This window comes from Seriola lalandi, unplaced genomic scaffold, assembly GCF_002814215.2.
Source record: "Seriola lalandi dorsalis isolate HSWRI2012SDOR001 ecotype SW California unplaced genomic scaffold, Sedor1 jcf7180002054838, whole genome shotgun sequence".
Taxonomy (NCBI): domain Eukaryota; kingdom Metazoa; phylum Chordata; class Actinopteri; order Carangiformes; family Carangidae; genus Seriola; species Seriola lalandi.
The window spans coordinates 59,989-84,157 of record NW_019525391.1 but is presented as its reverse complement, the minus strand read 5'-3'; the positions used below and the strand labels follow the sequence as shown (position 1 = coordinate 84,157).

At 39.8% G+C, this 24,169-nt stretch overlaps 3 protein-coding genes across 7 annotated transcripts in view; 2 read left to right on the top strand and 1 right to left on the bottom strand.

Moving 5' to 3' along the window:
* Window positions 1-2,675, top strand: part of LOC111670161 (uncharacterized) — a 12,976-nt gene extending 10,301 nt beyond the window's left edge. Inside the window, exons 3-5 of the mRNA XM_087179437.1 lie at window positions 4-314; window positions 443-618; window positions 795-2,675. Of these exons, the coding sequence (XP_087035563.1) occupies window positions 4-314; window positions 443-618; window positions 795-1,020 (713 nt within the window). The 3' untranslated portion in view covers window positions 1,021-2,675. The remainder of the gene's footprint in view (window positions 1-3; window positions 315-442; window positions 619-794) is intronic.
* On the top strand, window positions 1,007-11,993 carry LOC111670147 (beta-1,4-galactosyltransferase galt-1-like). 5 transcript variants are annotated; one of them, XM_087179431.1, is made up of 5 exons: window positions 1,007-1,087; window positions 8,719-9,341; window positions 10,040-10,370; window positions 10,486-10,661; window positions 11,003-11,993. In XM_087179431.1, exons 1-5 carry the CDS (start codon window positions 1,040-1,042, stop codon window positions 11,223-11,225), a joined length of 1,401 nt encoding a protein of 466 aa, XP_087035557.1. In that variant the 5' UTR covers window positions 1,007-1,039; the 3' UTR covers window positions 11,226-11,993. The 5 variants fall into 5 exon arrangements, with proteins under 5 accessions (XP_087035557.1, XP_087035559.1, XP_087035558.1 ...); XM_087179433.1 differs by lacking the exon at window positions 1,007-1,087 and adding an exon at window positions 4,575-4,745; XM_087179432.1 differs by lacking the exon at window positions 1,007-1,087 and adding an exon at window positions 4,742-4,813.
* A 1,959-nt stretch (window positions 11,994-13,952) lies between these two features.
* On the bottom strand, window positions 13,953-23,768 carry LOC111670162 (programmed cell death protein 10). The gene is made up of 8 exons (XM_023426769.2): window positions 23,633-23,768; window positions 21,668-21,928; window positions 20,831-20,884; window positions 17,671-17,788; window positions 17,443-17,569; window positions 16,012-16,090; window positions 15,829-15,911; window positions 13,953-14,822 (listed from the first exon to the last, which is right to left on the bottom strand). The coding sequence occupies exons 2-8, from the start codon at window positions 21,755-21,757 to the stop codon at window positions 14,741-14,743; spliced, it is 633 nt and encodes a 210-aa protein (XP_023282537.1). The 5' UTR covers window positions 21,758-21,928; window positions 23,633-23,768; the 3' UTR covers window positions 13,953-14,740.
* Window positions 23,769-24,169: the final 401 nt, after the last annotated feature.

Below are 24,169 nucleotides of genomic sequence, written 5' to 3'. Positions count from 1 at the left end.
GAGTGGTGATCTATAACACCAGCTGTGGCCCAGACCTGGACCGCCTGTTGCAGAGCTACAGCCAGGAGGGCTTTGTGGAGATGGTCCCCTGGCCGATCAACGAGTATCTGACTCCATCAACCGGCTGGCTCTTCTCAAAGTATGGAGGGGACGTGCACTATTTTGGCCAGTTAACCACACTGAACGAGTGCATTTACAGATCCATGACCCGGTCACGCTACGTCCTGTTGAACGACATTGATGAGATTATAATGCCATACCAACACAACAACCTGATGTCTCTGATGAACGTGCTCCAACAGCAGAAACCGAACGTGCGGTATTTTGGGTGTTTATTTGAGGATAGCACAACATTTTACCCAAATGTATTTCTTGTATTTATTTGTATTGTGATTTCTTTCATACATGCTGCGCCTATCAAACCTGAACCCATGTTCTGCAGGCTGGGGTGTTCCTCATAGAGAACCACATCTTTCCCAAGACACCCTTTGAGAAAAGTAAAAAGCTTCCCCTGCCTCAATGGAAAGGGGTGCCAGGCTTTAATATTCTGGAGCACATCTACAGGGAGGAGGTGGACAGAAGCGTATACCACCCCCACAAGATGATAGTCCAGCCAAGGTAGGAGGACTTCTCAGACTGTGCCGTGTCAAGAGAACTGTTGTTTACTTTCCCTCAAAGCAAAGATATCTTGAGAGAAACTGTTTAAAAGTATTAAATTAATAAGTAGCAGCATTGACATGATCCTTTTGTGAACGTGTGGTTGACCAGTGTGTGAATGTGTATGTACGTCACAGGGCGGTGGAGCAGACCTCAGTGCATGAAGTGCTCAAGATGTTTGGAGAGAAGTTCAAGGTGCCGCCGGAGGTCTGTCGGATCATTCACTGCCCACTCAGAACCCCGGTACAACGGCCGGTGGAGCGGCTCCACGTGGACACCCGGCTGTGGGACTTCAAAGACAAACTATTGCCCAATGTGACCAAGGCGCTGAGGAGAGCCGGGCTGCTGAGTTCAGAGGGGTAGAGCTGACAGATATGGAGGGATGAACAGGCTGATTCTGGCCATGGACGTACACTCTCACCAGCAGCAGGTACAGTCCAGACAGAAAAAAGGAAGGAGCTGTTTTATTGCTACTATGTGACTTATTTTGAAGTACTGTTTCTCATTTCCTAGTGAATAACGGCAGCACAGCATTAGCAACTTCACTCTACGCAGTAAGTAGCCTAACAATGCTGGCTCTATCGGTCATGTGACCCTCGCCTTGGCGTAACATTTGATGTAGGGTGGAAAATGTGATTTTTGGATTTGCAGTCCACATGTTTCTGTATACAGTAATTGTTGAATTATTCAGTAGGCTATCTGCTGATTATTATGTGGTTCACCAATAGTGTGAGATCATGCGTTTAGCACTCTTTACCAACAGCACAAGCCTATGGTTTTCTGATAATAATGTCATTATATGTTACTTGTCTTCATTGCTTATATCTGCTTTGACACATCAGCATAAACATCTTGTAGCTGCCTGAGGAAAAGGCTTGAAATGCATTTTTTTATGCGTACCTTGTGCCATTAAGTGTCTTAGCATATTAAATTATATATATTTTTTGCATTCAACAGTTTCCCTCCTTTTTCCTATCTGTTGTTACTGGCCCATTTTTGGTTTTGATTGTTTTTCCACTGTTGGTGACTTTCATCAGGTTTTCGATAGGCTCACAGAGGCCACAAAGACAAAGGCAATAGATGCCGTATTGCCCTATTTTTGTCCTGATCAAATATGGCTGTGACAAAGTGCCACCTGTCACGATGAGTGTTCAAGAAATATAATGCAGCAATGGAGGGTGATGGTGTAATGCTCTGTGGTGCCCTCTGCTGGAGAAAAACAAGTTTCACTCAAAAAAACAACCTAAATACTTATCATCATCCTCAACATAAACTGTGTTTATATTGTTGAGTTGGTAAAGTTGAGATATGATTTTGAAAACGCATACAAAAAAGTGATCGTAATAAACAATGTTAAACATACCATAACAAACATACAGCCAACAGCCATATGCACTACTGATTGAAAGTTAAAGCAAACCCAGTTTCAGTTAAAGTCCAGTGAATAAGCTTGTGGTACCGCGGTAAGAAGTAAATTGGCCTTTTCAGGGATTAAAAAATTATTTTTTTCCTTTTCTCTCTCCCTCATGATGCATCAGCACAAATGTGGTAAACTTCCTTCTCCTGTTGCGTCCATTATTATGATCTGTGTTTGAGGAAGCCGTAACACCACGTCCAGAAAACCTAAAAAATCTTATTGTATTTTAATCCTGAATTCTTATGGTTTTTCTTTAAAATGTGGACCAAATGTGTCTTTTATCCTACTAAAGCCACTTGATTTAACTTGGTTATAGAAATCCTCACTGCCGTGTTTCTGTGGGGAACAGATGCCACAGGACCCTGTGAGGGTTTAGCAGACGCTCAGTTCTCTTTTAAGAAAACAAACGTACAAATTTCATCTAAACCATAATAAAGCCATGTTCCACATAGACATGTTGCCAAAGGGGCATTTATGTAGCTTTTTGTGAACTAAGTGAATGAATTGCTTAATTGTGACAGGAAGTAAATTGTCTTTTTAACATTTGTTTTTCATTTAAATATGAAATAATGCATATATAAACAGGAAATACACATTACAATGTGTATTGTGTTTCACTTTATTTCTTTGTTTGATTTGTTTCTAATTAGGCATCTTAAATCCTCCATAAAAGAGACAAATAATGCAATTCTTGGCTTCCTTGGGGAATATACACAGGTGTATCATGTATCCAGCAAAAGGCAATTTCTACTGTGTCAAGACAACATGGAAGCTGAGCAAGAGAAACCTGAAATAAATTAGCACTAAATTGCCACCAAAATCAATTCTGACAATCTGGATTGTTTTGTGGAAATGCATACAGGAAAAAAAAAATTGATAAAATTGTGACCCAAAAGGCTGTCTGTCAACCTGACTTGCTTTCACATTTGGAATTGGAGTCCAACTTAGATGGTAATCAGTTGTTGGGCCCACGTGATGCCAGTGTATCAACATAAGACCAAAGACACAGTACATGAAACCCAAGGCCTTTAAAAAAAAAAAAAAAAAAAAAAAAGAGCTGTAGCAAATCCCCCAATAAAAGAAGGAGAAGCAAACGTGACAGGAAATTTTCACCACACCTGGACAAAGGCCCACAGTGAAGGACAGGACAAGACTAGACAGATATTACACCACCGTTATTAGAGTGAGCTACACACTCCTGCACATGGGAGAGGTGTGCCTTCAAGGCTTTCTGGATGAAAGGTTTGAAAGAAAAAATAAAGAAAAAACTGAAAAGAATAATTTAACAAAATCAATAAATATAACAGAATTCATACCACAGTCTCTGAGGTGAAAGTCCTATGTGTGATCCATTCTTTCATCACAGCTTGTTCCTTGCAACCACTGTCACTCTTTATACTGTCTCATCAGACTTCCATAGAGCATTTCTTGCAGAAAGCCTTTGCCAATTAAAATACGTTTCAAGCCAAAAAAAGGAACAGAATAGTGTTATGTAACTTGCTACATCACTCACAGTATATGTATTTGAGTACATGGAGAAATTAAAAATCATCTAGAGGGAAACATGAATGTTTTTAGTCCTATTTAAACTGGGGTAGTGTTGCACTTCAGCGTTTTGTTGCCAAAATGAGTACTGCAAAAACAAACACTGAGAAATCCTGACAAAACAATTGATCCTGGTTTAAAAAAAAAAAAAAAAAAAAGAAAAGACTTGCCTCTTGGGGTTTGTTTTCACAGATGGGAAAAAAAAAAACTTAGAAAAATGATCCTTGCAGAAAAAAAATCAACTTGCCTTTCAGGGCTTCTGTAAATCGCCCACATTATGCCATCATTGTTAAAGTTACATTTTGATTCACTCATTAACAGACAACCCATGTCCTCTTACTTCCAAGCCTGAGTATTACAAAAGCTTATCCATGTCATGCACATTGAACCATTAGAAGCAGTAGAGGGTGACAGGAGACTGTTTTCCTGGAAACACACAAGCTGTTCTCCATTCTTGGTCAAAGTTGTTGATGCAGCCTGTGTTGAAGCCTGCAGACACTACACATGGCTGGAAAATGCCCTGAACTCATCTGCAAACATCAGGTAAAAAAAAATAAATAAATAACTGAGCTGTTTTTATTTACAGATAATTCTGCTAAAATTGTGCTGATCACCAATCAAAAAGAAGAAAGGGTATATGCATAACATATTGACTGATGCATAAAATGAGAAAGAAAGAAAGAACATTTAAGAAAATAAGCAGTTAAATAAAACAGCTGTAACCCCCACCCCCACCCCACTCCCTGCAGCTCCGGGTTACCAAACAATTGCAGGATGTAATGACACATAACATTACTGCAGGACACAACCTCCCCTGCCCAGCTTGTATCGCCTTACCTGACGTGTTGCTTTTGTAGGACATGCAACTTTAATTCATAGGGTCATTTGCCATGATCGTGTTAACAGGTTTGAACCCTCTATATAGCCATTCGTCGTATTTATTATTTATTTTGGTTTTTTTAGCTTTTTTTTTTTTTTTTTTTTTGCATTTTTCTTACGTTTTTCTGTCACCTCTAAGTCCCATTCTTCACGTAACTGCTCCCATTAGTTGCGGCAACTTGGAGAAAAGTGGTCACGCCCAGAGATGAAGCAACAGCGATAGTGAGAGAGAACTGCAGAGAGAAGGGTGAGATACAGAGCGGCTGACGGGGGGTCACATAAAGATACAGTGACACATGAAACACACCGGACACAGTAAGACGCGGACTCTAATATTAACTTGCCGTGTGTGTGTGTGTGCGTCTTGTCAGCACCAGCCGTTACTACAAGAGGAGCACATTCAACCTTGAGTGAGTTACTGTATGTTTTATATAGTCTTCATGTAAATTTTGAAACTAATCCTCACAAATGTAATAAGACTGGCTACTCTAAGTAGGCCTTCCTTCCTGCTAACGTTCAACGCTTTGGTGTACCGATAATATTTCCTTGATAGCACATGTACTATTCTTATAGCCATGAAATGTCCTTAGTAGAAAATATTGTAACCCGCAGACATAGCTACATTTTGCTGCCATGCAAGCATTGGAGGACTATCGATGTATTATTTAAACAGTTTTCTCACTGAGTCGTGAGTTTATATTGATTATGTGTTCTACGTAATGTTAGCCTGGTGTGTTTTAATTGCCTGCGAATGTATCTCAAACTTCTCTTGTAGGAAATTAACAGTGGATCCATATATAGTAACCTACTCTTACATCAAGTAATCCCGTTTTTACTCTCTAGTCACACAGTAAGATAAAGGTTGTTAAGACCATTTTCCTAAACTTTTCACTCTTCTGCCCTAGTACTGTACTGTTGCCTTTCCTGTTTTTACAAAAATATTTCTGGCATCGTTTCTGTCCCTTTTCCTCTGAAATCCCCCCAGTTGTTGCTATTTATATATATTTTTATATTTTTAACACCAGTGGCAGCTGCTTTTATTAATGCCATATTCATACAACAAAATTACACTGTAAGTAGGCGGTATTATAAATGTTACTCTAGCATGAGGAATGAAAGATTAATGATTAAAGAGTTTATCAGTTCAGCTTTACTTTTTATATTCGCCCCTTGACGTCAGGAAAACCTCTAACTCAACCTTCCCAACTGTAATTCAAGGCTAACTTGTTGAACTGGTTGAGTGCTACAAGTAAGCTACCGGGGATCGGTTACTGACAGGAAGTTGAACTCTGTCCTTAACACATTTGCATACACTTTACATTCTGCACATACTGAATACTTTTAATGTGGACAAGACACCGATGGCTTTTTTTTTTACACATCTGTTATTGAGTCAATTTTAACCTTCGGTATGATTTCTATGGGAACTTTACAGTGCCAATCAAAAATCAACTGTTTAACATTGTAAGTGTAGTCGGCAAAATAATTGGCACGCAGCAGCTTACTTTAGGATATATCTATCTCATACAAGTATTGAGAGAGGAGGCATTGTCTATCAGAGGGCTCTGACCAATCACTCTTGGAGTAATACATACTTTTCCCTTCTTGGCGGGGATACAGGTCCCCCAGTGTTAAAAGCAAGGGGTTTAAATATTCCTTTTTAGCTAACAGCTTAATATTCGATGTGTTCCCTGTACCTCAAAATTATCCGTGAAGATCTCTGATCTCTGAACATTAACCTCCTCACAGTTAATTCCCAGCTGTCACTGACAGGGCAGGGCTGAGGGGCACTAGGTGCACTCACAGTACACAATGTATACAATACGTCTTGCACACAAAGTGAGACAACACATTCCAAAGGTTACAACATATCATACCATTAGTAATACTGTTTTTTTAGGGTCACAGGGGGAGAGGGCTAGAACCAATCCCAGCTGACATTTGGCAATAGGTGGGGTACACCCTGGAGAGGTCGCCAGTCTATCACAGGGCTGACATATATAGACAAACAACCATTCATGGGCAATTTAGAGTCATCAATTAACCTGTGCGAGTTCCTGGAGGAAACCCACGCAGGCACAGGGAGAACATGCAACAATGCCTGAGTCAAACTGGTCTCTGGAACCTTCCTGCTGAAAGGCAACAGTGCGAACTGCTGCACCAGCGTGCTTCCTCTTACTGATTGGTGGGGGAAACAAGCATATTAACAAAAGATCAAAACCCAACCAACAAAAAAGAAAATGGAACTAGTCCACCCCAAGAAAAATACCCATATCTCTTTGCACGTTACCAGATCAGTTGCAATGGCCCGCCCCCAAAAAAACCCTAAAAAACCCACAAGCAAACAACAAAAATTCTCCCACAGCAAGAGCAGCTAATGGCCCACTGATGCTCTGCAAGGAAATAAATCTTAAAAAGACTTTATTTCACAAATAATATATAAATAATATATTAATATATAAAAAGCTACATGTCTAAACTTAGACATTATCTATTCTATCTATTATCTATTTTTTGAAGCCCCCTGAAGTGTTATCTCAGACTTTCTTCCTCAATATAAACAGCAACCTTATACTCAAGCACGCTCTCATTGATTGAGCCTAGTGTCAGACAATTTCAGCACTTTATCTGTTTCCTCATCTCATATTCTCTGTGCTCACATATACAGTATTTTGATACAGCCAAATTCCCATTAAAGATGTTCACATTTACATGTTTTTTTACATGTGTGTGTGCATATATATATATATATATATATATAAACAGCCGTGGCAGCAGGGCGACATCAGGTGTCTGTGCCTTACTAGCCAGTTCCAATTAACAATTTGTGAAATAAATCTTATGTTTTATAATCTGAAAATGCTAAGGTTAAAGGAGCTAAGTTTTGTTATTGCTACTTAGCCAATGTTAGCATTACTTACCAGGCTTGCCAAGAGCTTCAGCTGTTGTTGCATTTACAATACAAGAGGCTGTAATACGCCCTCTAAGCAGCGCTACTTCTTCAGGACAGACTGGATGCTACTGTGGCTCGGTATCGGAAAGTGACGAGAGGAGCCGAATGTCACCATTTTTAATTGTATACTATTTGTTGTATGTTGTGAAGTTTTTTAGCTAATGGTGTACTATTTATTATTAAAAACTGGACAGGAAGGAGAAGAGAGTGAGAAGGAAACATTAAGGGAGTAAAAAGAGTGATTCGAAGAGAGTGAGAATGAAGCGGAAAGGCACAAAAATAATTTAAGGTTAAGGGAAAGACAATGGTTTAGGCCGCCCAAATTCCTCTTCTGTTCCTGATGAACAAGTCATATTTATTATGTTTGCTAGAGGGCTTTGTCACTTGACTTGAGTGTTAACATATGTTGTTTCATGGCATTTGCTGAAACAACAGTAGGATGACTCCTACTCCAGCCAGCTAACTCATCAGGTTATAAAGGGCACCTGCTTGCTTCTGTTCAGTCTCTAGCTTGTTCCTGTCTATTGTTGTGGCTGGCATTGGCTGGTTTTCAATAACATGTCTCAGCCTTGTTCTGGGTGTTGGTTACATATAATGGGGCTATGCAGGTGGGACCATACCCATCTTCAAACTCTGCCTTTGATTTCTCAATTAAACACCTGTAAAGATTTGTGACTGTATCTCACACAGTTGTGATGCTATCATTAACACCAAAGTACTCAAAACTGCTTCTGTGGTAGTTGCGGTAATTCAAGATGGCTCATATAGACAGCTATTAACTGTTACTTTTAAGTTAAAATAACCTCTTATGTTCTGCATGTTCTAGTAACTTGAGCTCCACAAAGTAAACATCTTGCATATCACGCAGCTTTAACCGAGTCATGACCACTGTATCTATGCACGTTTACTGAGAAAAGGTGTAAGTGTGTTTTCAGACGTAACTGCAAAGATTGATCTTGGAATTTTAAAAATAGATATTGGATCATTCAAATAAAAATTACCTACCCGTATATAAGCCGTATGTAAGCTAGTATTGGAACAATGAACTGTTGAGCTGAAGTCAGCAGGGAGTGTGGAGCAGACACCCAAGAGTAATCCTGTACATGTTCTACATTTACATAATAATTTATTCCACATTAGTTGGCTGACTAAAATAAAATTTGCCTGATATTGCAGTAAAAACACATTCGAGCTGTAGCCATCAGTGTGTTTGATTCGTTCCTCAAATATTGAATCTCTCTAACTGTGGTTCCTAATTCTGCCTCAGGTTGCAAATCTCATCTGTGGTTGGATGGACAAGCCAATGAAATCAAGAGGGAAATTCTTCGTCATTCTTCCCTTAATCTTCATCTGCTGCATCATTGTTTGGACACCCAAGACATACAGGTCAATCCCAACCCCACGTGGGCCTCCAAAAGCTTGCCCCTATCACATCTCTGAGCAGACCATCACCCCCCTCAACAACACCAAGCACTTCCAGGTGTCGGCCTACATGGACCAGAGAGTGAAGGGTTTGGATATACGCATCATTAGCATATTTAGGAGAGACTCCATCCAACCCCTGCACTGTGTTTTCTGCTGTGCAGACTACATATCAAGTACAACCACTCCAGCGACCATTTTACAACACTCTGACAACTTTGGTTTTCCCTTCGTCACGACAGATGTCATGTGTCGGATCCCTACAAACTGCAACGCTACACATGTCACCCTTCAGACTCAGCCAGGGCGCATGACTCAATCTGACCAGATTTGGCTCCCCATAAGAAACAAAAAGACCAACGGGAAGGAGGAGGAGAAGTTTCAGTTTAACTTCACAGTCTGCATCTCCAACCTGTTTGGAGACTACAACAATGTGCTTCAGTTTGCACAGACTTTGGAGATGTACAGGTCAGTCTTAAGTCACACTCTCATACTGTTATATTTTCAAAAAGTCAAGATTAAATCAATTCTTAACACATAATTTTTTTTAATTAATTATTATGCGAAATGTATTCAGGGTATTCAGGTGAGGTTGTACAATTATTGTTGCTCCTCTTGTTTCTGCTTCATTTTGGTGGAAAACTAGCAGGTGTATCCTCAGATAGTGATAGTGATGATAGTGATTTTCAGGTCATTGTTTCGGTTCACTTTCAAAGCTTTTATGGCTTAGTTTCCAGATGCAACAGACAGCTGTTCTCAGCAAAAAAAAACAAAACTTAAAATCTATTGTATGCTACTTGCCTTGTACCAAACAGCTAGCATTCAAAGTTAATAACTATGTAGTGAACACAGTGGGGAATTTAGCCAGATATTTTTCTCTGGAGTTAGTTAGGAGAGTGAGTTGGACTTACATTCCCAGGTTGCAAATGCAATTTGTCAGTGCTACGAGCACCACAAAGATTTTTTAACCTCCACATCCTTTGTTCGGATGGAGACAGAAATCCCCAGGTAAATATCTTAAATTACGAACATATGAAACCAAACTTTTTACATGGCTACATATCACTAGATCTGAACGATAAAATGTATTTTGTTTTGTCTTGTTTTGTTTTTTGTAATTGTAATGTGTGAACTAATCATATAACCGTTGCCTCACCTTGCTCCAGGTTGCTGGGTGTGGACAGAGTGGTGATCTATAACACCAGCTGTGGCCCAGACCTGGACCGCCTGTTGCAGAGCTACAGCCAGGAGGGCTTCGTGGAGATGGTTCCCTGGCCCATCAACAAGCATATGAATCCGTCTCGCGGCTGGCTCTTCTCAGAGCATGGCGGGGACTTGCACTACTTTGGCCAGCTGACCACGCTTAATGAGTGTATTTACAGATCCATGACCCAGTCACGCTACGTCCTGTTGAACGACATTGATGAGATTATAATGCCATACCAACACAACAACCTGATGTCTCTGATGAACGTGCTCCAACAGCAGACACCAAATGTGCGGTATTTTGGATGTGCAATTAAGAAACACGAATATTACATTAATACATTCCATTTTTCATTTTTGATAGTTATATTGTCTTTCTATCTACATCCTGTATCGCATTCTGTAGGCGGCGGTGTTCCTCATTGAGAACCATATCTTCCCCAAGATACACTTTGAGCCAAGTGGGAAGTTTCACCTGCCTCAGTGGAACGGGGTGCCAGGAATTAATATTCTGGAGCACATATACAGGGAGGAGCCAAACAGAAATATATATCACCCCTACAAGATGATAGTTCAGCCAAGGTAGGGTGAATTTGCCAGACTGAAATTTACTCACTCAGAACCCACACTCAGTGTTTTGGTTGAATAAATAACACATTTGGCTGGAGGTCTTTTGGTAAAACAGTGTATTAGTTGTTTAATGTGAAGATCTTTTTATATCATAGTAAAACTTTGATCAAATGCTTTAAAATTACACTAAATGGTGATATCCCATAGAACATACTAGAGTCCCAACAGATTACACATGGACAATGGGTTGTAAGGACAGTTTAACTCAAAGTACAATAAAACTCCAAAACTGAGACAATACAGGTAGAAGTAAAGAATTGTCATTAACCCATTTACATGACTGTGTGTCCCAGGTTGGTGGAGCAAACCTCCGTACATGAGTCACTCAAGAATTTTGGGCAACGTTACAAGGTTCCACCAGATGTTTGTCGGATGATTCACGTCCGCGTGGCTCTGCAGGGGGGGTTAACGCGGGAGCAGCTCCATGTGGACAAACGGCTGTGGGATTTCCACGAAAAACTCATTCCCAGCGTGGACAAGGCGCTGAAGAGAGTGGGACTGCTGGGGAAGAGCTGACGGACGGGACTGGTGAAACAGTCAGATGGAGGCAAGGGGCTGAGAAATTGACATAAAGGCTAAGGTAGTTAACGCAAAGCACAGCTGAAGATGGTAGTTTTTAATGTATTTTGTCACATTGAAATCAGTGACCTATACAGAAGTTAAGGGATTGGAATTCCTACGCTGCTAGCATTACGTACAAAAAATTATTTTGTGCACTGTACTGTCTCAGGCTGCTGGTCACTATGTTATAAAAAACTAATAAAAAAGCTTTTGATTAATTATTTCAGTAATAATCATTTCTTTATTTATGGATTGTAGCCTGCATGGATGGTATCCCTCATCATCAGAATTAAAGTTAATGTTAAATTCTGTGTAATTTATATATTAGTAAATCTTTTCAAATTGTATTTGGAAAAAGCTGTGTCCTTAATGGCTGAATGAATGAAATGTGATTTAGAGATTTTGTGAGGCCAGTGAGAGTCATGAAAACCTTGTGATTTCTTATCAGACTGTTAGCAGGGTAGGTGTTGACAAATCAAGCAGTGGTGTTAATAGGTGTTTGTCCATGTGAGCATCTGGTCAGGCAGCTATGTGGCGTTTCTGTTTACAGCCAAATGTGAGAGAAATTAATCTTCTAAAAACACTTTTTGTTATTTTGTTTGCTTTATTGTGGACATTGTGTATATCATGTGAAATTATGTGAAAACCTTTTTTTTTACCAAATGATTCATCAATTACTGTTTATTGTAAAATACAAAAATAAATAATTTTTGTTGTTCAGAATGAATGGTTGCTTTTCAGTGGGAACATCAAGGAAGCACAAAAAAGTTATTTGCCTGTTAAATACATTTGTTCAAACTCCTTTTGTTCTTTTCACAGTTGCTTCAAAGAAAAAAATAAGTGTTTCGTTAAACACTGATGATCTCAAACACACCACAATGACTGTGCATGTTGGATTAAACAACACACAGTGAAAGGGAACAGAGACAGTCAAAGAGAGCACAGTGAGAAAACTACAATGCACTTTTCTCAAGTACACAGCCGGAAAAATAGAATAGCCACACTAATGCAAAGTTGTTCCTCTTCTAGGAACACATTTGGCAATCCATTGTTCATTTATTTATTTATTTATTTAGCCAGATGCCTTTTCTTTACAGAAAGTGGAAGCTTCAAATAGTTTTGTCTGACCAGTTTTCCGAAACACATGAGAGTTGTCTCAGATGATTAAGGACCTTATGTTTGCAAGTAGCATTTCTGCCACAGTTCTGCTTTTATTACCCACTCGGATGTCAGTGGGTCTGACCGCATTCAGACAGCTGAGTAGTTCTGGGTTCTCCTATCATATTTCTCATCACCCGGTGAAATCAAACAAGCTCCAGACCAACAAAAAAAGAGGTCCAATTACCAAGCAGCAGGAAATGGGAATGAAGACCCCCTGCCCCCCTTCCCTAACATCAATGCTACAGTACCATTATGGAGACTTGCAGTCCCTTGGCAATTTCATGGTTTGCTGCTATGTTGTTTCCAGGCAACGCTGGAAATGTTATTGTCTCAGTGTGCCTGGAAATAACAGCAGTATTTCAGCTGGCAAGGGCACCAGCAAGAAAATGACCTGCTACAGTTAAAGAGTTAGAAGCACCTGACCTTGGGGGTAACATGCGGTCTTTAAGATCTGCTCAAGCTTTGCCAAACTGCTCAGAGATATTTTAAACAAGGTTATTTTAACAGTTCAGTGTAAATAAAATGATTAAACAAACTTTCAGCTCTTGATCTAAATAGAGAACAAGGCTTGAATCCACTTCTTTTCTACTGCATGTGAAAAAAAAGTTGTATAAAGGCTTTTGTGGTCACATTGGTGGGGCTACACGAAATATGATAGAGAGCCTCAAGTGATGTATTTCGAGTCAGCTTGCTTAAAGCTTACAAGTTTGACAATGAATGTAATCAGAGGCCGTGGAGTTACAAAGAAATGAGGTAACCAGATCTCTGCAGCCCATCCTCGTCTTTACTAAATACTTGTAGCTCAAGGCTATATTAGCAGCTACTAGCAGAACACACCTGGACACAGCTCCAGTAGTGAATTTAGCTGGCTCAAGTGAGTCCATCCCTTAGTTATGCTTCTATAGACCAGGACTGCTGGGGGATTGAAAGCAAATACGATAAGACCTATGGGTATAACTGTTTCACTGTTACAATTAACAATCAACAGTGTATACTGCTGTCCATGGTCTCTCTCTCTCTCTCTCCACCCCCTCCCCTTCTTTCTCCTCTCAAGGCAGATGATGATTCTTTACCCTGTAAAGTGCCGTGAGATAATGTATATTAGGATTCAGTGCTATACAAATAGAATTGAATTGACGTATGGGTAATGTAAGTGCCAGGTTTTGTGATTCCAATGTTGCATAAGTGCAATGCTAAATAAACGGAGTGCTTGAGTAATTACATTCAGTTGCCAGTGTGTAGGTCCACCCAGCTAAAACTAAAGCAGTCCTGCAAGTTAGTACAACAGTTATATTGTTTAGTTTCTGTTGAAACCGTTTCAGAGGGTGCCGTTCCTGTTTATAAAGGGTGAATTATGAGAATGTCTTTACATTTTTTTTCTTTGCTTGTTATTTTTAGCTTACAAAGGAACGGGAGGGAAAAGAAAAGAAGAAATTCGAAAAGTCGAACTCCACCCCCCTCACCAACAATAAAGAAGTAACCCCACACATATTGGACTCGGACACATTTAAAAAAGCATCATCATTTGGAAACTATTTATTGAACATTTGCAACCAGATATCAGTTAAATACAGAACGTTCATTTCTCTCTCTGCATCCCCCAACAGCAGGGACTGGCTCCACTTCATTACACTCTGAGAGGAGGGAATGTTACAGGACTTGGTAAGGCGCACACTGTGCTGGAAGTCATTTGGCTTTCTGTCTTCTGATAATAAAGAGAAAAGAAATCTGAGTCTGCCTCTTAAATGTCCAACACTGTTTCCTCCCCTCTCCTCGCAGCTATTTTGCGTGCGGTCGGGTGCTTTAGTCACTCCTCCTTGCGCGTACGGACCAATGGAGAAATGACACAAACAGGAGGCGAGAAGAGAAAACCAGTGTAGACGGTTGAGATGCACACCCCTACTTAATGCAGTCTCACATGTGTAACCATGATTGAAAAGTTAAAAGTAAAATGATCAACATGAATATATTAGAAAAAAATGGCAATTAGTCTTTAATAAACACCTCGCCTCACCTACTCCCAACAAGACCGGGGTTATAAATTAAAACTGTCCAAATAAAATCAATCAACCAAGACTTTGGGCCCATTCAGTTCCATTTCAAGACTGGAAAATCCTCATTGAAAAAACAAATGGCACTTTTCAGTCTCTTGAACTGGAATCTAGAATTTCGACTCCCAATGGAATCGACCCCCCAACCCTAAAATCAACTCTTTCTAATTTACATATATGGGTCAGGCGTTCTTCAAGCTTCCACCACTCTAGCAGTTGCTCCCCAAAGGACACGGGGACTCTGTGGTCTCTTGAGGGCTAGGCCACAGTTTTGAAGGTCTGCAGTATGAGGTTGGTTTGGTGGATGAGCCGGTTTGCACTGATGAAGACATTTATCGCCCTGGGAACAAAGACAAAAAAAAAAACTTGAGACAACAGACTGGAAAGGCTCCCAGACACTGTTTAAACAACTGGTCAAAGTCTAATGACAGGTTTAGTTAACAAATGACCAGCTGTGTCACTCTCTACATTCCTGCCCTTGTGTCTCTTCCTTCTTAGAAGCCTGCGGGTTTCTTGATGCAAAGGAGGATGTCACAATGTAGCATGCTGCATTGTAACATCCAGCTATCAGTTCAATGGCTGCCCAGCAACAATAACATACACTATGTCCTTTATAAAGCTTATCATGTTCTGTTTTTTGACACTGTGTCTGATTATTTGATGGATTTTCAGTACTGTTCAGCTGTAATGTATAATGTTGTAAGGTGTTTCTAATAATGTCAGTGTTGGTAAAACAGTGTCACTCACTCTGGATTGCATGAGTCATAATTTACTCACTAGGCTTTCAGTTGACCTACATAACCATCTACATTAGCTGCAACTAAAATTAATTTCCATTATCAGTGTGTCTACACATTTATTTAACTATTTGTGTGTAAAATATCTACAATTACGAGAATCCACATGGCTTATATAATAAACCAAAATTATTCCATTTACAATGGCAAAAAATAGAGAAAATAAACATGTGTTCATATCAGAATGTGGGACTAGCACGTTAGTTGGTATTTTAACTCCAAGGAAAAGTTCAAAGTTCACTAAATATGAACCTAGAGCCAGCAGCATGTCAGCTAAGAACAAAAAGTGTAAACAAGAGGGGAACATTGAGTCTGGCCTTGTCTAAAGATAAAACTAAACAACATACCAGCACCTCTGAAGTTCACAAATGAACACGTTGCATTTTGCTTTGTTTAAACAGTTCCTAAGCCTAAGTGTGGCCTAACTGTTTCATGGCAGCGATTTCCCAGAGTCTTACTGCGAGCTTTAAGAGAAGAGAGTTGAATGGAGATTGAAAACAGAGAAATGATGAGCTGAAGCATCGTTCACAGTCTCATGGTTATACTTACTTTCCATCTTTGAAGTATGTTTTGAGGGTGTCGCTGAAACTTTTGGAGTATTTCACAAACTCCTTCTTCTGGTGCTCCAGGGCCTTGACGAGCGGAAAACAAAGGCAGAAACTTCATTTAGAAACCAAGAAGGGGGTGTGACAACGTGCACGGGCGTGTGTTTGTGTCTTGTGTAATACTCACTCTGCGATTCTGGTACTGATACTTCTTGATGACATTGTTGACTGTATCCAGCAGCTCTTTTATGGCGCTGGCTATGTCTCTGTCAGAAACAAAAAGGCAACAGCAGTGAGAGGACATGCTTTCACATCACAAAGTCAACCAAGAGGCGTAACAGTCATGTTTCCACAGCAACAGTGAAATTAACGGTTTTAGTATTTTCACTGTCTTCACCAATGAATCTAATGCGAGATATTCCAGATGCATATTGACCTTATGCTGACCCCACATATTTTGCATTTGTTCCATTTCCTGTTTTGTCTTTTAACTCCCGCTCACTTTTGCCAACTATATTGGACTTGCACCAAAAGTCCTGGTCCCGACTTTAAAATTTCTGAAAGTTGAGTAACACGTCCACACTTGTGAGTCAACTGACACCACCGCATCCACCACAGATTCCGGAGTAAATCTGCTCATCGGTGTTACCTACGGCATGATGTTGTTCTGCTGAAAAATTTCAAGACCACTCATGCTCATCAGTATGACGATGCTGGTTATTAAGTTATTTGCATTTATCACAAACAATGACTAAACTAGCTGATTTTTGTTGTGTTGGTCTGGAGGCTGATTTAGAAATGTACAACCCCCCCTAACTATGTAATAGATAATATATATTTTTAAAGATGAAGAGATTAGTCAGTCATTTTATTAAACTCAAATAATCTGCTATTTTGATAACTGATACATCATCTTAGCCATTTTTAAGCAGGCATATTGAAAAAGATGGATTATTCTCTCCAATTTGAAGCTTTTCTCCGTTTGATATCAGTGTAAACTGAATATCCAGATGATATTGGATTCGTGGAAACATGTAATGGACATGGCATCATTTAATAATAGTGTTATTAAATCAAAATAAGCCTCCATCGTTTGTGTGATCACAAGCCGCAATCAATCTATACACTTTCCCATTTCTGGACAGAAAGTTAAAAGACAAAATGATGGAAGTCTGAGCACTTCCTTGTTCCTGAAAATGCGTAAGATCAATAAAAATGTAGAGTTTTATAGTGGAGGGGTGAGGTGGGGGTGTAGCAGTTTTGGACACCATCGGGTCTGTCATTGGACTGCAGATGTTCTCATTGTTTTTTATATTAGCTGAGTCAGAGCTGAACCTCACTCTGTGCCAAATTTTGATTTTCCACCAGACCATAGATCACTTAGCAGAATGCATTATAGCTCAGTACTGATGCTCCTGCAGTATGATGTTGGAGAAGTTAAAAGTTCTTGAAGGCCTGAGCACTGCACACACTATGGAACAGACCAGCTTTTGTTCGCAATGTGTAAACTACTGGTATTCATTGGTGATGTGTAAATGTGCTGTGTTTGTTGTGTTTGATGTGCTGGCCAGTGTGTGCGTGTGTGTGTGTGTGTCTGTGTGGGTGTGTTTGCACTCACTTGATAGTCTGTAGGAAGCGTACTCTGTCATTGATCTCGTCAGGGATTTTGCTGAGGATGTGTTTCAGAGCTCTGGCCTTCTCATTTAGATCCTGGAACTCCTGCTCAGGCCGGTCAATCATGAAATCTGCAGGAAAAGGGTTTGTAGCATATTCCCAGAGACTCCATCATTTAGATGAACGGGCTGATACACAATATCTCAGTAGCTCTTTTTCCTCACATACTCACCTTCCACATCATCAGCTGCCATGCGCAGTAGGGATTCAGTGAAGTTGATTTGGACGTTCTTTTTCTCCAAGATCTTCATTATGATGTCCTGAGTCAGACCAGGGTTCTCCCTCTCCGCCTGACAAAGGAGGAGTTGAATTAGCCATGCAGAGTGAGGAAGAGAAGCAATCATTTATGAGAAGAAAAAAAAAAATCAGGTATAGCACAGTTTGTCCTCTCCAATAAAAGAAAGAGGAGGCTTAGAGCTGCAGAGAACAAAGCTGGAACTTTATTGAATGTCAGATGTCAGCTGTGAGCACTTCAGGTGAATGCACAAAAGCTCTCCTCCTGAATAATTTAACCTTGAATTGCAACCAGCCAGGAAGCAGCGGGGGCAGCAGAGACACCAATCAGTCAGGCAAGTGGACAAAAGACCCACAAATGTCATAGTAAAAACAGCCGTAAGGTGATTACATCCTCCTTTGGTTTGTATAACGACAAAGCAGCTTTGTCTTAATTAATATTTCAGCAGCGCACACAATGAACGCAGCTGCTCATCAGCAGCAACTGCACAAAGGAAATATATGATCACTGTGCTTTTATTGTTCCAATGCAATCACAGCAGTGTATAGGTTGGGGGGGAAAAAAACAGAAGATCAAGACAGTGACAAAGTCTCATCTGATGAGCACAGTCAGGTACCACTTTGATGTAATATAGATAGCAGCTGAGTTAATTCATGTGAAGATCAGTCATGGAAATGGAGGTGCTTCAGCATAATGAATAGCGTATAAAATCTAATCTGATAGATGTGATAGATGGAAACTCTGGTCAAAACATTTTATATGACTTCATACATTATTCATTCATAATGCAATTGAATACTTGAGTTGCAGTGAAATGTACATGGTGACCACACAACAGATTCTGCTTCAAGTTTGTCCCCTTTACAAAAAGGAGAGCGTTCACACGCACGTGCCCTCTCTGTACTCTGCTGTAGCTTCACTGTATTCAAGTGGGATCGAAGGCAGGAGAGAAACAAGTCTCTGATTTCCCTGGTGAAAGTTAATTACATTTGTGCCTCAGAGGCCTTCCTCAGGAGCTCCCTCTGCTGCCCAGGGCTCAGTCTGAGGGCCTTTAGGATGTCACCCTGCTGGGCCCCTCCGCCCTAAACTCATTCTTCTTTCTCTTTACTTTAAAGTTTTTATTCATTTTCTTTTCTTGCCTCCAAGCTGGCCACAGCGATGGCCAGAGGTATTATGTTTTCAGGTTGTCTGTACGTTTGATAATCTGCTTAGTATTTACTTTGGTGTCAACATGTTTCTTTTAATTATTTCCTAATCTTACTTCCCTTTTTTTCCCCCATTCTTTGGTCTCATGTTTACTTTTCATACTTCCACCTACTGGTGATATAAGGATTGAGCAGGTCAGAGATGTACATGGGTGTCTGACCATGTAGGACACTATATGCGAAAACAAGCACTGTAAAATGAATCCTAAACTTGATGGGAGGAAAATGTAAAGATGATAGGATGGGTGTGATGTGAGAGTTCCTGCTGAACCTGGTCAACAGTCTTGCAGCAGCATTCTGAACCATTTGTAGATGGTCCAGAGATGAGTTGCTGAGGCAGGTGAAAGGGGAGTTGCAATAATCAAGTCTGGATAATATAAAAGCGTGGATAATCAAACTGGAATCTTTATTTGAAAAAACAGGCACATCAGGAAGTGCTGGTGTGTCAATTTTGCTGAATACGGTTTACTAGACATTTGTGTTAAAAAATGTTCTTGACTCCAAGTGAATGTTTGTGCCAAAAAAGAAATTCCCTCTGGGTGATGGACAGGATGGACAACCCGAAAATATAAAGCCTCCAGCCATAGCTGTCACTGGCACGCAGGCATTATGAGGAAGGCCAAGAAAGAGTGGTTAGAAAAGCACTACAAGTGACTACAAGAGGAACTATTAGAACATTAAAAATCTGCAGTTTTATTTTCTTACCCCTGGCCATCGGTCCCATCATTTATAACAACCCTGTCCTCATCAAAGTAAGTGCTGCGAATGCATCACTAAAAATAGGTCCCATATGGCAACCAACTCAAGCAGTTAGTTCATCAGTTTTACCAGATTATCTAAACTCCTTCAAGGTAAAAACAAAAAGTGAGCGCATCATTATGTCGCTAATAATCCTGAGAAACCAGCAAGTGTGCACAGCCACAGCAACTGCAGGAGCAGACACTGAACCAGGATGTCGGGCTGAGGCTGTGGTGGATTGTTTACAGCGAACAGTCTGGGTTTTAATTTAATAATTTATGCCTTTTTTGTCTTATAATTAGACTAGTCTGGGGGCTTTTTTACAACCTGTATGATCATCTGACCACCCACGCTTGTTGTCTATTCGACAGGAAAATTTATCAGCAACTACTTTGATAATTAATCAATCAGTTTAGTCATTTTTCAAGTGAAAATGTAGAAAATGATCTGGTTCCAGTTTCTCAAATGTTGAGGATTTGACAGGTTCCTTTTCATGTATGATAGTACACAGAAAGTCTTTTGATTTTGAATTATTGGTTGGGCAAATTAAACATTTGATGAGGTTACCTGAGGGATCTGGGAAACTGCAACAGGTATTTTTAACCATTTTGTACCTTTTTAAAGACAAAACAATTAGAAAATCTGAAGATTAATCAATAAAGAAAATAACTGTTTATTACTGCTTTGCCTGTAAAACCTATTTTAGAGATGTGGCAGCATTGTGCTATCTCTGCACTTAATTTGCTGAGTAAAATCTTATCCAAAGAACAGATGGCCTTACCTATGAAAATAAATTCCAGGTTGTAACAAACAGTAGTTTCGCTTAAAAACAGCAGTACAGCTGATGATAACTCTAGTTTTACACAGTGATATTGCAGCTATTGTTTGCTGGCATCATTTTACTTCAGTTGTTGCAGTGCATTTTTTTGTTTTATCTTCATGAACTGAAATTTACATCAGGAGTGGCCTTGTTATGTCATCCTGAAAATGGAAAGTTACTGTTTCGACCACAGTCAAAGCCTGTTGCCTGCTGTAGTGTTCCGCTGGCAAATTATTAGTGATAGTATAAGAAGAAGTATAAAAATATAAACAAAGTTACTGAGTTTTTTTGGGGGGAAAAATGTAGTTGTCATCAGATCCATGCAGGGTCCTACCTTAATGAAGGCTGCTCTGAGCGTCTGAGCTGCTGATAGGTTGATCCTCTCCAGCTAATGGAAAAAAAAAAAAAAAAAAGAAAAATGGAAGAAGACACAATGTCACTGACAAATCTACATGTGCTGGGGCTTTTGCTGTCACCTTGCATTTGACTATCTATCATCTGTTGCCGGGGTTTCAAATGCAGCTGTGTGCTAAGTTACACTTGATTGATCTGTTAAAACAGGCAAAAAAACAGGATGTATGTTTAAGGTTACCTTACCCCACAAGGAGGAGTCAAAGGGTCACCACGGGGATAGGGATTTGAATTGGTGTCAATTTTCAGATTTTCTTCAACAACCGTATCACTACCCTTTGTATTACTGTAACATTGTACAGTGTGTATTTTAGCATTTAATCTAGCTGTACTTTTGGTTATCAGAATAACACAGCTGTAAGTCATATTGTACAACATTTTGCTCCTACTATAATAACTGTCTGTCTCCTTACATTCTACTGCAGTATCAATAATCTGTCAAATACATTAAAACTACAGCAGGAATCGGTCCTTCTATATATTCATGTTTGTATTTCCCTGTGAATTGTAGCATCGGGTGGCTCAAAAATGCTTAAATTACACACAAGGTGGCCTCATGCCCTTCTTTATAGTACATTAATTATTACATGTTTGCTATGGACTGATCCCTCATAACAGATACCCTCTGGTTACTCAAAGGTCAAACTAATCTGCTACGTATGAGTAGTATTTAACAGAATACTGAAACAAACAAAACAGTCAGGAACGCCAAGACAAACAATTTCATTAAGCTAACTTCTGTCAGCCCCGTGTGTTTTACCTCGTTGAAAACTGGGTACATCACGGCGTACAGCGTCATGGATACCATGGAGTTTGTCTCCGCTTCATTCTTCATCTCCTCCATTGTCATCCTCCAGGGAGGAGCAGCTCTTGGTGAAACTGTGAGGAGGAAACTGCAGCTCACACACACTCACACATACACTCACCCACACACACTCACTCACTCACTCACTCACTCACTCACTCACTCACTCACTCACACACACTCTGAAAACCACACAAGCTCCAGAGTGACAAGAGCCTGGAGAAAAAAAAGACAATAGCCAGTTATTCTTATTTTTATATTTAAGACATTGCGCATCTACGTAGTCCAGTATATCTTAATGAAGACATATTCATTGTGGTTATTAGTAGGGATGGACCAATTTGATCAACCCTATCAATACTGGTGCTGATCTGGACCTGATAAAGTGGTTCAGGTACAGGCTAGAAACAAGACTGATCGACACCAAATGTAGTTTCTTGGTCAGTATTTTTATAAAATTCAGTGTCAGTTACATTCGCTCAACCATGGCAGCTGCTAACTGGTGGCACATTACACCCTGGCAAAAATACGGCATTGCATAAAAATGATTCCAATCAGTGACATGCAGCGAGATAAAGATTTTTAATGTAGGTGAGCATTGATATTTGGTATCAGCAGATAATTTGAGCAGTATGACAGTTCACAGATAAAACATAAACATGTCAATACTCTGATGGAAAAACACTGTATCTATATACCTCAAACATGTATTTGGAATTTCTGTTCTGCAATTTCTTGCAGCGCTGAAACTAATCATTATTTTCATTATCGATTATCCTTCTGATTATTTTTTTGACTGATCAATTTGGCATTTTGTCTGTAAAAAAATTAAGTAAATAGGGAAAAAGACCTGTTATAATTGCCAACGGACCATGGTGACAACTACAGATGTCTTACTTTAACAGTCCAAAATCCAAAGATATTCAGTTTACTCTTATGTGTGACAAAGCAAAGCATCAAATCCTCATATTTAAGAAGCTAGAAACACATAATGTTTTACATTTTTGCATACCATTATCAAAATAGTTGCAGATTAATTCTATGTTGATCAACTGATCATTGCAGCTCTAACTTCTTGTAAACATATAAACTAACACATGCAGGTCAACCAGTACTTTATATCTTAAGATAGCTTTGTAACCAGCAGAAAGAGCTGACGTATTGGTTGGTTTCACCTGAAGGAGGGAGTGGCACAATTGAATGTTACCTGGGTGCTGACAACGAGGCCAATGTGACCAAATAACAACTTAAATGTATAATAATATCAGTATTAAGAAAACAAGGAGCGCTCATTACAAGCAAGACCTCCACTATTTCGTACTTGTTCTGATATATTGAGTGAATCTGGTTTGTAAGGGCAAGAAGACATGACTGACAAAGTAATGTCTGCTGGTGTAGCTCAGTTCTTAGCAAACTAAATGGTGAGCATTTGGTTATTCCGCTAGGCTTATCAAGTACTTGTGCCATTCATGACCTGTCTAAGAGTTCAAATATTTTCTGAGATATACAGTAACATTACAGTTTGTCAGCCACAGTATCAGACGCGACGGCTGCCTAACTGGAAGGCTAAACTGACAAGCTACTCGGCTAACTGGGTATCGCTACAAAGTAGTTCATGTAACGCTAACTAAGGTTTGCTCTTTCTTTCAAGGTAACAGGCTATCAAAATCCAATGTTGGGACTATAATCGATTGGGTAAAGTGACAAAATTACCGCGATCTAGCCGAAAGATTCCCAATTGAGGCCTATGGCCGGGCAGATCGATGGTAGCGAACTGCTAGCAGTGAACAGCGTAGCTTACGTGCTAGCTACAGTAAATTGTAGATTTGTACCTGCTGGTGAGCTAAAACACGTCAACCATCTGCTTTAGGTCAGATGTATCAGTCGGTATGTGCGTGTCAAGTGTGTACTTGTATCTACCTTTGGTCTGACTTCTTAAATGGGCTGGTTACGCCGTCGATTGCCTTTTAGCTACTATGTTTTCTTTACAACTTAAGGCGGAAGTTTTTTAGGACTGGCCTCAGCGACATCTTCCGGACCGTTGCTACGTAAACACACGCCCTCCAATCAGAGGGGGATTGGATGGAGCGACTGTGACGTCATGTAAGATAAAGGATGGATTATCTTCTGTTATCTTTGCATTTTTTGTTACTTTGAGGAAGTCAAACTTTTACGGAAAAAAACTATCCACGACGCTGAAGTTTGCTTCCGATGCAGAGCTTCCGATTAGCTGAACGACCAATTTTGCACCATTTGTTGTGTGAAGCTGCTAAATATCCCAGTTAAACCCTTGTTCAAAACCCACATTAAGATTAGCTAAACCTTTATTTTATCAATGAAACAAATAAAATAGGGATTTCACAGTGTTTTCTCCATCCAGACAGCACCAATAGACCAGGTCAGTCTTAAAAACCCACACATTTATACTTATCAAACCTGAATTTGATGAACAAATAC

Coding starts and splice junctions, on each gene's coding strand:
- LOC111670147 (XM_087179431.1), top strand. CDS start 1,040: ATGAACAGGCTGATTCTGGCCATGGACGTACACTCTCACCAGCAGCAG. Junction 1,088..8,718: donor TACACTCTCACCAGCAGCAG/GTACAGTCCAGA, acceptor ATTCTGCCTCAG/GTTGCAAATCTCATCTGTGG. Junction 10,371..10,485: donor TCCAACAGCAGACACCAAAT/GTGCGGTATTTT, acceptor CGCATTCTGTAG/GCGGCGGTGTTCCTCATTGA.
- LOC111670162 (XM_023426769.2), bottom strand. CDS start 21,757: ATGACAATGGAGGAGATGAAGAATGAAGCGGAGACAAACTCCATGGTA. Junction 20,885..21,667: donor TGTACCCAGTTTTCAACGAG/GTAAAACACACG, acceptor TTTTTCCATTAG/CTGGAGAGGATCAACCTATC. Junction 14,823..15,828: donor ACATACTTCAAAGATGGAAA/GTAAGTATAACC, acceptor CTTTGTTCCCAG/GGCGATAAATGTCTTCATCA.